The sequence below is a fragment of the Epargyreus clarus genome, unplaced genomic scaffold (genome assembly GCF_041222505.1).
Source record: "Epargyreus clarus isolate Ecla_fem2 unplaced genomic scaffold, WU_Ecla_fem_2.2 ptg000008l, whole genome shotgun sequence".
NCBI lineage: Eukaryota > Metazoa > Arthropoda > Insecta > Lepidoptera > Hesperiidae > Epargyreus > Epargyreus clarus.
Genome location: NW_027332216.1, coordinates 10,582,564 through 10,597,072, shown reverse-complemented (window position 1 = coordinate 10,597,072; position 14,509 = coordinate 10,582,564). Strand labels below are relative to the sequence as shown.

The 14,509-nt window shown below is 35.5% G+C and overlaps 1 protein-coding gene and 1 long non-coding RNA gene across 3 annotated transcripts; one reads left to right on the top strand and one right to left on the bottom strand.

The window, feature by feature from the left end:
* Positions 1–298: 298 nt before the first annotated feature.
* Positions 299–13,794, top strand: asun (integrator complex subunit 13 asun). Of its 2 annotated transcripts, none has more exons than XM_073075978.1 (13): positions 299–518; positions 1,037–1,111; positions 1,565–1,701; positions 2,107–2,277; positions 2,727–2,817; positions 3,830–3,958; positions 7,196–7,306; positions 9,210–9,370; positions 9,728–9,868; positions 10,262–10,412; positions 11,228–11,370; positions 11,793–11,944; positions 13,345–13,794. In XM_073075978.1, exons 1-13 carry the CDS (start codon positions 303–305, stop codon positions 13,575–13,577), a joined length of 1,911 nt encoding a protein of 636 aa, XP_072932079.1. In that variant the 5' UTR covers positions 299–302; the 3' UTR covers positions 13,578–13,794. The 2 variants fall into 2 exon arrangements, with proteins under 2 accessions (XP_072932079.1, XP_072932078.1); XM_073075977.1 differs by having other exon boundaries at positions 11,793–12,120; positions 13,345–13,501.
* LOC140744408 (uncharacterized) lies at positions 3,767–6,756 on the bottom strand. The gene is made up of 2 exons (XR_012102544.1): positions 5,209–6,756; positions 3,767–4,342 (listed from the first exon to the last, which is right to left on the bottom strand). It is a non-coding gene; the product is annotated as an uncharacterized LOC140744408 (long non-coding RNA).
* Positions 13,795–14,509: the final 715 nt, after the last annotated feature.

The window sequence follows — 14,509 nt, the reverse complement described above, 5'->3', positions numbered from 1 at the left end:
AAGATTTTTTATTATCAATTAAAGAATTTCGACTTTCGACTTTCATTTTATTTAATGAATACTGATTTTAACTTAATACATGATTATTATCATTAATGATAAATGTCTATGGTTGTCGTAAAATAATGAAGCCGGGGCCGTAAATTGGTGCCATGCTGACTTATTTGCGACATTGACAAATTGTCAAAATTTGGCAGTTTATTGTTTTGCTAGCGAGTCAAGTACATCAATTTAGGTTGTTTTGTTTCAAATTTAGTACACGAAGCAATCGATGTATAATGTCTCTTGAATGAAATATAAAAATGCTTCCAACGAACCACAAAACTATATTTGTATTGGATCACACGCCGTATTTCGGTATATCATCAGACAACCCGATAGACTTCGATGTCTCCAAGAACCGTGGGCCGGGTTACGTGCCTCTGGCCCCGGTTTGCAAGTCCTTGTGGACCTGTAGCGTCGAAGCCGCAGTGGAATACTGCCGTATAGTATGGGATTTATTTCCGGAAGGCAAATTGGTAGGCATTACTTATTGGGTTATTCTATAACCTAATAGAATATGTTTTTATAAGATAAGAGTAGCAACCAATCCACCAGACGGTATAAAGTTGCAGTCCGCCTGAAAGTAAATAGTTACTGGCGCAAATGGACACCTGTGATCAAATCCATATAAAACAGCTTCAACCCTACACAGATGCTTTGCCTTCCCTCGGACTAAGATGGCCTCATATGCATGTCAGCCGACATCCACAAATCTCCACTTAAGGGCAGATCTGCTTAATGCAATAGGTGTGGTGGAAGTACCTATCTGATTTAACCCTATTAACTCTACAACTTTTCAAGGTTTTTTTATAGACTAAGCACTGTAAAATTATGTATTTTGTGTAAACTTGCACTAATCTACAATTCTATAAAGGTGTCTGTAGAATGCTTCAAGAACTTTAGTAGTCCCTCCCTTAAAAAAATACCCTATTATATACCTATCACATTATATGAATGTGTATCATGTTATTATAATGTCTTAACTATGTTTCAGGTTCGTTTTGTAGTGAGTGATTCATTAGCACATGTTCTAAATACTTGGGCGCCAGCAGAACAAAATTTAACACTTGTAAGTATAGTATATATTTGCATTACATATAATGTATACTGAAAATATCTAAAGAAATCTATTTCGTTTACATACATATTACAAAATACTAATGTTATGTAGTCTGAAATCTGAAAAGCACTACCATTTAGATGTCTTATTAATCCTTAGTCCATGTATATTTGGTTCTTCTTAGCCACTTTGTATCCAAGGGTTATGACCACCAAGAACTGATTTTTTATTTAAGTAATAAGTATATGTTCATTTTATCTTTCAAATTCTTAAAAAGTAATTAAATTTACCTTTACTGATATTTTGTTACTTAAAATACCTTTGTCAAACTTTTCTTTATGTTTTATTATAGCTTCAGGACCCCGTGGGCTGTTTGATAATCCCACTCTAGACAGGGTCAGTAACCTCTCCCTGTTCTCTCTTGAGAAATTACCTTATTTATACTTGTTCTTCTGTTCTCAGGTGCTAAATGGCCTGTGCATTGTTGGTCCTGTGCGAAGAGGAGCAGGTGGAGATGTGGTTGGTCTTTGTGCTGCTATTGAAGCTCTCGGGGAACCTTCACCAACACAGGCTGCTAGTGATAGACATCTGCAAAACTGGTATGAGAATTTTGTGATATATTTTAGACCAATTTTATAATTAGACAGTTAAATTACTCAGTGTTACAAGGTCAAACTAGATCGGGTTACCAAAAATTTCAGGTTACATTTTATTCTATTTGTAGTTGTGTCTAAGAAATATCAACAATATAAACAGTTCTTTTAATGGTGAATAAAAGGAGGGTCAACAATACTTCTGAGTTCTTATTGTATAATTTTCCTTTATTCACACTCATTTTAGTTCTATTTTTTTAATAAAGTTTTCAAAAAATTATGGTATTTGTAATAGGCCTCCATCATTATTCAATTTGTTTATACAATGAGTGCTTCATTATTATTTAACAATATAAATTTATTTATTTAACAATATAAATTTATTTATTTAACAATATAAATTTATTGTAGTGGCCGAATAATATGTATTACCAGTGCCAGAGATGATGACTCTATCAGGAGTCTAGCAGAGATTGCTCTAAAGACATTGGTGCAACAGAACAAGAAAGCAGCAATGGCCCAACCGACCAACTCGTTCGCGTCAACGTCATCTACAACAACTGAAACTAAACCATCAGAGCAGTAAGTAATTAGAACATCACGAGGACTAATTTAACAATTATTACTAAAGATGTACCTAGTATTGGTATATTTATTTGACTGCAAGTTATTTGATACAGAAAGAACCCTCTTTTATATATGTATGTCTTATACTGTCCAGTATATAATATTAATCTGTGTATATACCTCATCAGTACCTTATGTACTTGTACCTTATGCCTATGCCTTTGTACCTTATGTACAGTAATTAAATACTGTATGCCTCATTCTTTGGCACTCTCTATAACCCAAGAGGCTCGAGTTATGTAATTACATGAGGTGTTTTTGAGTTCATCTCAATTATAGCTTGTTTATATTTTTAACTTAAGCATTTTTTTTTGTTTTAATAAAAAAATACTTTAATTTAATACTATATTTTAATATATAATTTAATACTTTAATTTAATAATAATAATTATTTTTGTTTGCAGAACATTAGTTGTAAATTATTGCCACTTAGTTGTTATAAATGTGACACCAGAGAAAGCAGAAACGGCGGTCAGCAATCAGCCCTTAACCGAGGTAAGAAAATACATATTACATACGAAACATTTATTTTTTCTTATACAAGTTATGTACTATGTCGTAACATATCAAACGATTATAAGTGTCAACTATAGTAAGAGTATGAATAAAAACAGAAATAATAATAACATGATGTAAAAAAGACCCTCCGAAACTTTACATGAGTTCTATTTCACCGATGTAAATTATTTGCAGATTTTTATAAGCAGTCTATTATTATAAGGTATTTTATTGTATTTGTTATTATTATTTTTGTTTATTAATGTCCTTAATAACTAAAAAGCGATATTTAATGTATGATGTATAACTATGAAGTTAATGATTTGTGCAGATAATATTTATTGATATAAAAAAAAATATTCTAAATGTCCTTTGTACTACATTTCTTTTTAATGCTCTATTTCTTTGTTATGTTCTGTGTACACAAATTTGTAAATAAATAAAATAATTCTAAATGCTACAAGTACTTTTTTTATGATTAATTAATTTCGACGATCGGTTGCCATGTTCCTTTAAGTATCTAACTATTATAGCTTAGAAAAATGCATTCTTGCTGTCTTACGATTAATTTTCATTCTTACAATCTAAATGCCAAATATGACTTCAAAACGTTTCCATAAAATTATGTAGAAACTTCTTAAATTTTATATTACCCTTTATTATTAAGGTCGAATTTAACTTGGTCTTAATTATAAATTCAACCGGTCCATCTTTTATAATCCTAGATGAATTACACAGGACTAACAATGAGTGAAAAATGATGGTGATTGATTCAAAACTGTGTGTATAAAGAGGCAATTACATTAACATTCATTATTAATATAAAAAAACACGTTAAATTTTAGTAATGAGTTAGTTAACATGTATTACTGATTATTTGGTAATTTTCAATATAATATATCTACAGTGTATTTTGTGCTTACTTTATTTTAATAGAATTATTTAGTACATTTCTATTGTAATTATAACAAGGATCTTATTTTTATTCTATTCTATTCTTTTGTTACAGATGGGCGGAGGCCTAATGGGTGTTGAAGTGATAGTATCCCGAGCCAGTGCCTTAGCTAATTTACTTGGTCGCCTGGTGTTGCCACATTACAAGTTAACTACAACAACTGTCACTGGAATTCCTATGAAGGTACAGTAGGAATTAATCTGACACTCCATCTCTACCTGGGCAGCTTTCTTGAATTTAATTCTGTCATATACGAGAGCGCGCTAAATGTGTGGTAGTAAACGTCTCAAATCCATTATAAATTTAGTCTAAAATCATATATGGTAAGAACAATAAAATTAGTTAACTTAATAAGATCTATTTGTTTGATTAATTATTAAGTAGACTCTCGTACTAATGATAGACTACTAATACAAGAACTTTTGCTGTCAAACATGATTCCACTATGTAAGAAATGCATTATTTTTCATTATATCTTTGGCCAATAAAGAATGAACTTCCTATTAAACAGAATATGTCATGGCTTCACATTTTTCCATTTTATTGGTTCTGCTTGGCACGATCAATCTGCAAAAGAAAAATTGCAGTTATTTTTAAGAAAAAATCTAATTTGATAAATTTCTAAATTTTACTTAATGATATTTATTTATTTCATCAATTGATTTTGACAGATTGGTTAGAAGTACAAGGTATTCATTTACAATTTCATTCTTTATTGGCATGACTCATGTTTTTTTTTTTGTAAGTATCTACTGAGTTATCATGTAATACATGTATTTCACAAATAAATGTTAAAATTGATTTTTTTTACTGATTAAAATACAGTAATAATATGTCAATTACATCTCTCTCTAATTTGTACGTAATCTTCAGTTTGTAAACAAGATAAATTTTACGACAAAATGACAAAAGATCTCAATCAATCATACATCGAAATAAAAACAAATATTAAGAATTTAGCAATATTTGTATAAAACCTTTGCTACTTATAACACATCTACCCTCTCTCTGTTTTACACCTTCAGGGGTATAATATCCTTTTAACTCTTTAGTTATTAAGCTAGACCCAATAAACACAACTAAAAATACGATTTTATATATCTTATTAACAAAATTAACAGTTATATCAAAATAGAAACATAACATATTATTGTGTTAACAGATATTGGACCCTTGCAGATTAAGTGTATTTAGGTAGCTGATATAGCTAGATAACAAATGACACCTCAGGAAACGGGATAAAAATCTGCTTTAGATCCAAACTATACTAAGATTTAACGTAGATGGGCCACGCCAGTTTTAAAATTGCAAGGTTGATAGCATTTTATAGCGTTCCAACCAAACTGCTCGTGGTACCAGCACAGAACCGGTGGTTGGGTATACAATTTTTTAGTGCATGTAGATTCTTGAGAATACAGATTTAGAGTACTTGCCGTCTTCGCCGAACTTTCAGCGCCCTGACGCACAGAGATTGTTGACATCGTCTCGTTGTCCACTTTCGTAGTTAGGGCATCTACCCGCTTCGTTAGCTCCTCGAGTCGTTTTGTCAGTTCCCGTGTTCCAACGTCCTTCGCATCTAAAGACATAGTTTTAGTTGCATTATACTGATCCGGAGCGGTCATTGTCGGCGAATTGATCGCCAAGTCTGCCAGTTGAGCAATTTTCTCTAGAGAAGATGAAGTCAAAAAAGAAGAAACCCATTGAACTTTAGTGGGTAGACGGCTGCTCCACACACTCTTTATATACTCGTCGTCTATGTCCGGACCAGCCAAATCCTTCAAATGATTTAAGAATTGCGATGGCTTTCTATCGCCAATTTCTTCAGAAACAAGAATTTCCTTTATATTTTCGATTTTCGACTCCTTCAATCGTTTGAATAGTTTGGACTTCAGAGTTTCGTATTTATTTGAGGCCGGTGGTGACAACACCACGTCTTTAACTACTGTCAAACAATGTTTATCGAGCTGTGCGACAATATAATTAAACTTGAACAAATCATCTTGGACGTTGTGGTACCAAAATTGCGCTTCCGTTTGCGCAAACCATAGTGCCGGGTCGTCAGGCCAAAACGGCGCAAGTTTAAGCGCGTTCATGTTTGAGTCAGACATAATTTGAAACGCGAGACGTTAAATAAACTGCTTGCTAAGTTTTTCGATTCTGATAACAGCGATGTCCTTTAAACGTAAACCAGTGGAATAAAAATTCTAAATATTTGCCTGTTAACACTTGGTTAACGCACTTACGCGTATATTTCTTACATAATTAAGTCTTTTCGCGCGAACTTTTAATATAATGTTATACAAACGGTCGTTCTAGATATAAAAAGATGAATTGGCCGCGACACGTGCGCCTTTACCGAAGCTCAAACACGACTGAGGAGGGAAGTTGAGGTTGGAGATGCATATTAGTGTATTACCTATGGGAGTGAGTGAGGAGGCAGATTGCGAAATGAATCGGGGAGCCGGCGAGCGGCGAATCCTGTTTTGTTTGTATACAAGGCATTACATTATATGCACTAATCAATACAGCCTGATAGATGTCCCGGCCAGTCTAGACATAATCAATACTCCCGTAGGTATGACATGATTTTCATCATGGAGGACGTCGTCATTGTTTTGAATAGAGTAGGTATTCGTTCTTTACACATTAGCTTTTTTTCAACGAATGGATAGTGTTAGAGTTAACATACCCTGAATATTATTATAGGAAACTCTTAAGACATAATGTTTGGTTACGGTAACACGTTTATTATAACAACTTCCATATTTTTAAACTTCCAAAATTCATTGCATGTTTGAATTTGTACCTGAAACGCTATCTTGGAAAAATAATGATATAATTAATAAATAATGAAAGATAAGTAGATACAACATTGTCGTACTTCTTTTTGACTTATTTTTGATTTATGTTTTTGTCGCTGAATTCACATTTCGTTATTAAATAAGTTTACGATTTGTTCTATAATTGCTTTTATATTTACGTAAAAGAAACGTAAAAGAATGAGTATATAAAAATATTACGTAGTTCTTTACTAGTCATGTTTTTTTCTTAATTGAGGAAAATATGTTAACAAATATCTATAAATAAATGAATAGGCATTAAAACACACTTGCCAAATTTATTTACGAAATATATTTTTTTTGGCGCCAGAAACATCCATATTCATAAGCTACATAAACTTTAAACGTTAGATATTATTTAATAACATAGACATAAATAGACTTTTAGAATAGACTTTTAGATAGAATTTTAATCTAAAAACTCAATATACTGGCTGGACTTTTTAAAAAAGATTCTGTAAAGCGTTTTTAAAAATACACTTATCCCAAACTTCCCATGGGAAATGTTAGACCAAACTAGTTTGGTGGGTCAAACTAGTTTAGTACAATAACTACAGGTATATACAAATTGCGTTTACAGGAGGAACAAAATGCCAGTTCGAGTGCCAATTATGACGTAGAGATCATCCATTCAGCGGAAGCTCACGCCGGGCTCAGGGCGGCTCAAAGTGCCAGTGAAGCTACGGAATCGGTAAGACGTAGAATATAAAGTAAAAAAAATAATATTTATCGTTATATAAATATAATAATATGTAAAGTTTTGTATTACGTAAACTTCTTTTTAAGTGCACTTAAAACATATTCACTTTGTGCACTTTGGACAGGCTTGATCAAGAATGTGTCGTTCATTTAACGGTGATAGGCCGACCCAAAATAATAATTTTATGTAGTATCGTAATCTCAAATTTTACGGTAAAATGGCGATAGAATTACGGAACAATCCGAATTTATTCAGATTTCAGACGTATATACAGAACACCATATCGCTGCTTTGCTTGAATAACCGAAATAACCAAGAAAGAAAATTTTATGGAGCCAAATTAAAATAAACAATATTTTTGTTTCTATATCTTTGTAATAAATTAAGTTAAATTAATGAATAATACCTCTATATGTATACTAGTGGTGCCCGCGGCTTGGCCCGCATTTTAAAGAAATAATATGACATACATAAAACGGAAAATTTGTACCGGCATTGGAATTATAGTGGTGCCATGCCATCTGTCGAAAATTGGTCTTACCAACTCCCAAACCCTCGTGGGCTCTTGGACAACAACTTTGCTAAAGATCATCACTCTATCAAAAATATAGTTTCCGATTCTATAACTACTTACGAATTAAAAATTAATTAAAAAAAACATATTCCCACGGACTAAATTGTGAATCTAAACCATTCTCAAGTCCCCTTGAAAACACACAACAAATTTCATGAAAATCCAGTCCAGTCGTTTAGGAGTTCAGTGACATACACACGCACATAAGAAATATGTATATAGATACAACCACAGTATTGTTAGACACATGGAATTAGAACAATTTTGGATTAAACTATACCTTTAAGAGAATTATGAATTTTGAGTTGTGCGGTAATTCTCGCATACCAGCGACATGGTGTTAAAGTAACGTTGCACTATTCCGGCCGTCATTGATTCATTGAATTATTAAATAACTTACGTCGTGATCTGTATAGGTGGTCCTACGATGGATGTTCTTTATATAACTATTTACAAGGTGGTAGAACCCTTTGTGGTTAGACTCCGTTGGCACCACCGCCACACCGAATTCTGCCTAATATAGTGTTAAGCGCTGCTGTGTTCTCATTTGAAGAATTTTGTAAGGAAGACATACTTTTCCGAGGCGTTCCACCTTAGTCCTCACGGTAGCAGCGCATCTGTGGCCGACCTCAGGTAGGAATATCCTATCTTAGCTTGATTACATATATCCATGGGCGGCAGTAACCATTTACCATCAGGTGGACTGCATGCTCGCCTACTATTCCTATATTACATATATGATATAGGTATATTTAACAAACAAATATTTATATAGGTAGTCCGGTGGTACGATGGAGATATAAAGAACTAACATATCATATATTATATAGTCTGATTCATAATTAGGTGTCCAAAATGTAAACAAAGGTGTTGACCTATCAAGAAAAAATGTGTCAAATAGTAGGTTCTTATTTTTGTCGATATTAAAGTAATACAACAATAATAAAATAATAATCTAAATAAATTAAGATTAATTGACATTTCTAATATTTATATCACCTTAATTTCATTCCATACAGTAATAATAATAAAAAACAAAGTTTATGGTAGAAAATTAAAATGTGATAATGGTAACACAATCGGAATCCAAGACATTTCTTGTGCTGTCATTTTTAAGTTTCGTAACTGATATTATTCATTTTCGTGATTGTGATCGAACTAGAAAGTTTTCTCGTTTACATAACGCGTTTGTTAAATTGTGTATATTTGTTAAAATTTTCGTTTTTTGTTGAGTTTGTGAAAGTTTTTGTTTCTTGTTAATTTTGACAGTGACAATTCTTTGTTTACGTTTTGGACACCTAATTATGAATCAGACTATAGGTAGTTTTACGTTGGTGGACACCGCGTTGTGCGGACGGCGGTGCTGGCGGGTGCAATGGGCCACTGTGGCGGGTGACGCCAGCTGATGTAGCCTCGCGTCCTTCCGCCTGCCTCGTCAACTTTCTGCTTAATGGACGCTCAGTGACGCTAGAGGTGCCTAGGTAAGACACAATATAAGAGTAATCAGTAGTTACTATATTCTAGACTATAAAGACGCTATGTGGTGATCTGTGTTCCACAGTACACATGTTCACAGTACAAGGATGGGGGGTTACAATACTTGTAATAGTACATTGAGAAATGCCCATACTAAAACATATATTAATTTGTTGATTGGACTCCATTCTTGTCATAAAGGCAACACTCTATGATTGACTTCAGTTAGGCTTTGTTTTAGGGGGTCTGTAACATATGCTATAGTGCCCTTGACTCTGACCATAGTGAATTAGGGACCATATAATATCAGGTAGGCTATAAACTTATTCCCTATTTATATGACATAAAAAATATGTTTTCAGGAAAGGCGGAGGTCGCACCGCGTCACACGTACTGACTGCGCAAGGTGGGGAACTGTGGATTGGTTTTCTGGGTGGTCGAACGCCGTACGATGATCCACCGGCGCTCTCTGAGGGTGCTGGTGGCAGAGTGACTGATTATAGGTAATATTTTTATACATATAATTAGTACGTAATTAAGTGACTTATCAAATTCCGGCATTTATTTATACAATATCTATTATTAAAGTAGAAGTATGTATTTAAATTTTATAATCAATTGTCATTATTTATGTTCGTTCATTTATTGGTAAAAACAAAGGTAATCATTTGGACCGTACGTTTCTGTGTAATATTTTCGAAAACTGCAACTATTTCAAGTGACTTACAAATTTTACCCGGGAAATATTTACTCCTCCTGTGTAAAATTGAAAAATTACCCCATATAAAAATAATTATCCCTAATTTTGATTTAATATATATTCAGAATATTTTTTACTTTGATTCTCCATTAAAGAGAAATCTTTAAAATTTTTCATGAATTATTTTGAATTCCAGAATAAAAGAATTCGGCGCTCTAATGCACCAAAACAAACTGCATCCGATGCGCGGTACGGGCGCGAACGGGCGCGCTCGGTCGCGCTTGCAGCGACACACGACGTACTGGCCGCTCACCATGTCCTCCACGCTGATATTCAACTTAGGATCTGTAAGTGTTGCAATTTACCTTATACTAGAGTCCGCGCCAAACTTCTAGTCCGGTCTGAAGTTACGCGCAGGTGTAGTCAGAGAGCCAATGCGGTCAAACTCAACTTAAGTTTCTCATGTAAGTGAATTGTATAATTCTTAATGGGAAATAAAGTTTCTAAAACCTTACAAGCATGTACTCCGGAGCAACGACGTGGATGGGTGCCGGGGGGGTCACGCGCTGTCTTCTTTCCGCTAATATCTACAATTTGCTATTGCGACGAGACTAATTTTTATATTCAGAGCAGACTAGAAGTTTGGCGCGGACTCTGCCAATACATCAGTCCTTGGTCCCCTATTGTGATTCGTTTTGACTTTGAGTTATGGTAATCGCTTTAGATGAGTAACTTTTTGTATGTATTTTCTATGTAATCGATCAGGTCTTAAGAAAAAAATACATACGAGTACATAGGTAAAACACGATATCGCATCACTGGAAGGGAGTGTTCCGTCCGGCATAACATTCAAAGAAATCACTTATCTTTATTTTATAACTATCACTTTATCATTAAAACACCCGAAGACGTTTCACAAAGCACGTGAAGAGCGTCCGTATCGGTCGCAGGCTACAATTGAACTGCCATTAAAACCGGCGACCTTTTTAGTGCTCGGTGTTACGTCATGATGTCATAATGGTTCGATATTTGTTAAGAAAGGGTAGTGGTAGAAAATCAAATCTGTGACACTAGTGATGTCACGATGACTTCTCTGACGGCTCGTCATGTTTATTGTACGTATATTTATATACTAATTATTTATAATACGATATGTTTACAGGCCCTAGAACCTCTGACACGACTAGTTCTTCAAGAAACGTTGACTGATGACGAGGTAGACACGTGTCGCGGTGTACTGTTGTCTCTCTTGGGCATGGAGACGAGGCATGAGTTTCCTGTCGCACAGTTACCTTCTAATATGAGGTAAGATTTTATGATACTTATTGAAGAGTGGCATGGACACGTAGAATCTGCTCTTTGTAAATCTGATTTTAACACTTTGTTCACCGTTTGGTTCATATTTTACTGGGCTTGCTCCCACCACTTTTTTACCTTTTTCACAAAAAGTTAAATAGACAGAAGATTTATTAGATTGTACCTGTTTTAATATTATAAAATGAAAGGGAATTAATTGGTAACAGTTCTATTTTTTTTAATTTTTGACAAATTTATCACAAAAGTTGTTGTATGCACTTTTATATTTTCTCAAATTGTCTTTTATTCAGAAACTATTTGAGTCAGTTCACCAATATTAAAAAAAACTTCAAGTTATCATTTGTTAGCTCGTAATTTCAATGTTCGCAACCTGTACTTGTTTATAAAATATTCCTAATTCTTGTCAACAGGGGCAAATCGAGCACCCGTCGCGAGGAGCAGTGGCGGCAGATCTGGGCGGAGCTGGAGGCTCTGCTCCGCGCGCACGCCGCGTCGCCCGCGCACCGCACGCTGCTGCGCACGCTGCTCGAGTGCCGCGCGCAGAGCAGCCACAACAGCGACAGTGCGTATTGTGCCACACTCCCACAGGGGCAGCGAGCACCCGGCGCGAGGAGCAGTGGCGGCAGATCTGGGCGGAGCTGGAGGCTCTGCTCCGCGCGCACGCCGCGTCGCCCGCGCACCGCACGCTGCTGCGCACGCTGCTCGAGTGCCGCGCGCAGAGCAGCCACAACAGCGACAGTGCGTATTGTGCGACACTCCCACAGGGGCAGGAGCACCCGGCGCGAGGAGCAGTGGCGGCAGATCTGGGTGGAGCTGAAAGCACTGCTGTCCGTCCACGCCTTGCACGCTGCTCGAGTGCCACAAGCAGAGCAGCCACAACAGCGACAATATGTACTATTACAGAATTATCCTACAGGGGCAAGGCGAGTAGCCGCGAGGAGCAATGACAGCAGGTTCTGGTCGAGGAGGAAGCCCAGCGACAATACGTAATATTACAGAATACATTTACAGAGGCAAGGCGACCAGCTGCGAGGAGCAGTGACGACAGATCTGGGGCAGACTGAAGGCACTTTGTTCAAGTGCCATGAGCAAAGCAACAACTAGTCGGTACACACAAAGCCAGTTGTCGATAGAACAGCCTATGGTTAAATTCACTGCGATACGATTTTGCATTATAATATAAGTAACAGCAGCACTTTTTGATGGTTATAATTTTTTTTATATAATATAAGAGTAGCAGAAAAGCATGCAGTCCACCTAATAGTAAAGTGGCTACTGTCGCCCATGGACATTGGAATCAACCCCAGAAAGGATTAGATATTCCTACCTGACCTCGGCCACAAATACCCCTTGAGGACTTGGCTATAACCCCTCGGAAAGGTATGTCTCCCTTACCACACCCTTCAAACCAGCACACAGCAACGCTTAACACTGCTGTTGTTAGATAGAAATAGGTGTGGTGGTGGTGCTGCTGAAGGCAAACCACAAAGGGTTCTACCACCTTCATACACTACAGTAATAATTTAATATCTTATAATCATATGTATTTGTATTGTCTTAAAATGTAATCATTTAAAAAACGAGCACATTTTTATTTTATTCAGTGAAAATTCTTAATATCAAACATTGTAGCAAGATAAGATAGGTATAGGAATCGAAAGAAATGGCAAAACATTAATCTGATATCTCATTTACCATGTATTTTATAAATGTATACTTTTCGTATTGATTTACAAATTTTGAGTTATAAAAACTTATATTTAGAAAAATAAAATATAACCATACAAAATAGGTAGGTATATCATGTTATTTGTTTTTTTAGAATAGTTCTGTAGTTTCGAAGATTACTCATTAAATACAAACAAACCAGTCTTATTGTAGTATACATTATTTACTTACTACTTACATTATGTACTCCTAACGATAATATTCAATTTTAAAATAAGAAACTTTTTATTACAGGCGACTCCCGAGCCACGGTAATACGAGCGACAACAGACTCTCCGCTATCTCCCGTTGGCGCTGGCAACGGGGGGAATGGGGGCGGCGATGTATGGGCACCTAGGAACGTTCTTGATGCACTACTAGGCGCCCCAAGACCTGCTAGGAGGCCGGACTTCGCGGGAAGAATGGCCGCCGGCAACAGGATAGCGACATTGTACCCCCAGTTACAACAAGATGTTGAACAGCATTAACTTCATGAGAAAGAAATTAGGAGAAGAGATATGTATTAATTTCAGACTTTTGAAGTGTACCCATGTGCATTTTGGGGTGCAGTTTGGTGTGAACATGTAACTGTCACATTCTGATAGGAAATCCGTGCCAATAATTGGACCGTAATAAACTAATGATTGAGTAAATAGTGTACTTATACTTTTGTAAGTGAATAAAATATAATCTAACATGAAATAATTGTTTTCCTTTTTCCTATCATTCATCGTCCATTCGTCCATCAACCTACCAAGGTCTACAACTGGACAAAGGCCTATTTTAATACTTTGAAGGGTTATGATCAGTTATTCTACCTTATATAATAATTACAAGGTCAAATAATAAGCCGTATCTGCAAGACGAGAAAAGCGAATAAATATTTATGTAATGTAAACTCGTATCGCCTATATTTGTAATCTAGAACTTAATATCCAAAACCTATAAATTAAATTTTATTTATACTACTTTACTCCTCAACTATGCGGAAATGTGTAGAGTTATAGTTAGGTCGTACGCTAAAACTAACGCGAATGGGTGTTCGCGTTTGTATTGATAAATTATGAGTACCGCGCTTTTGCGCCGGCTTTTTACCAGTGACGCGGACGCACATAGCGGGTCACCTTTCAAACTCTTCTCCAAATCGTCAATGCTATGTATTTCGGGCTCAGCGTTGGATGTCTGGAGCAGCCATGCATCCGCACAAGTTTCAGCGTACGTCCTTAAGTGCAAAATACATTGACTTCATATGTGTAAGACAAACAGTAATGTAGTAGTAATAATACTGTTTTAAATTTTTTATGTAAGTATTGTTTGGGTTTACAAAAAAATGTATCATGTAGTGAAATAAAGGTGGGTTTTGATTGTCTGTATAGTTTGTTATTTTATGTTTAGGAATGAGGAATCAATGAAAAAGGCA

Coding starts and splice junctions, on each gene's coding strand:
- asun (XM_073075978.1), top strand. CDS start 303: ATGCTTCCAACGAACCACAAAACTATATTTGTATTGGATCACACGCCG. Junction 9,371..9,727: donor GTGACGCTAGAGGTGCCTAG/GTAAGACACAAT, acceptor ATATGTTTTCAG/GAAAGGCGGAGGTCGCACCG. Junction 10,413..11,227: donor TGATATTCAACTTAGGATCT/GTAAGTGTTGCA, acceptor ATATGTTTACAG/GCCCTAGAACCTCTGACACG.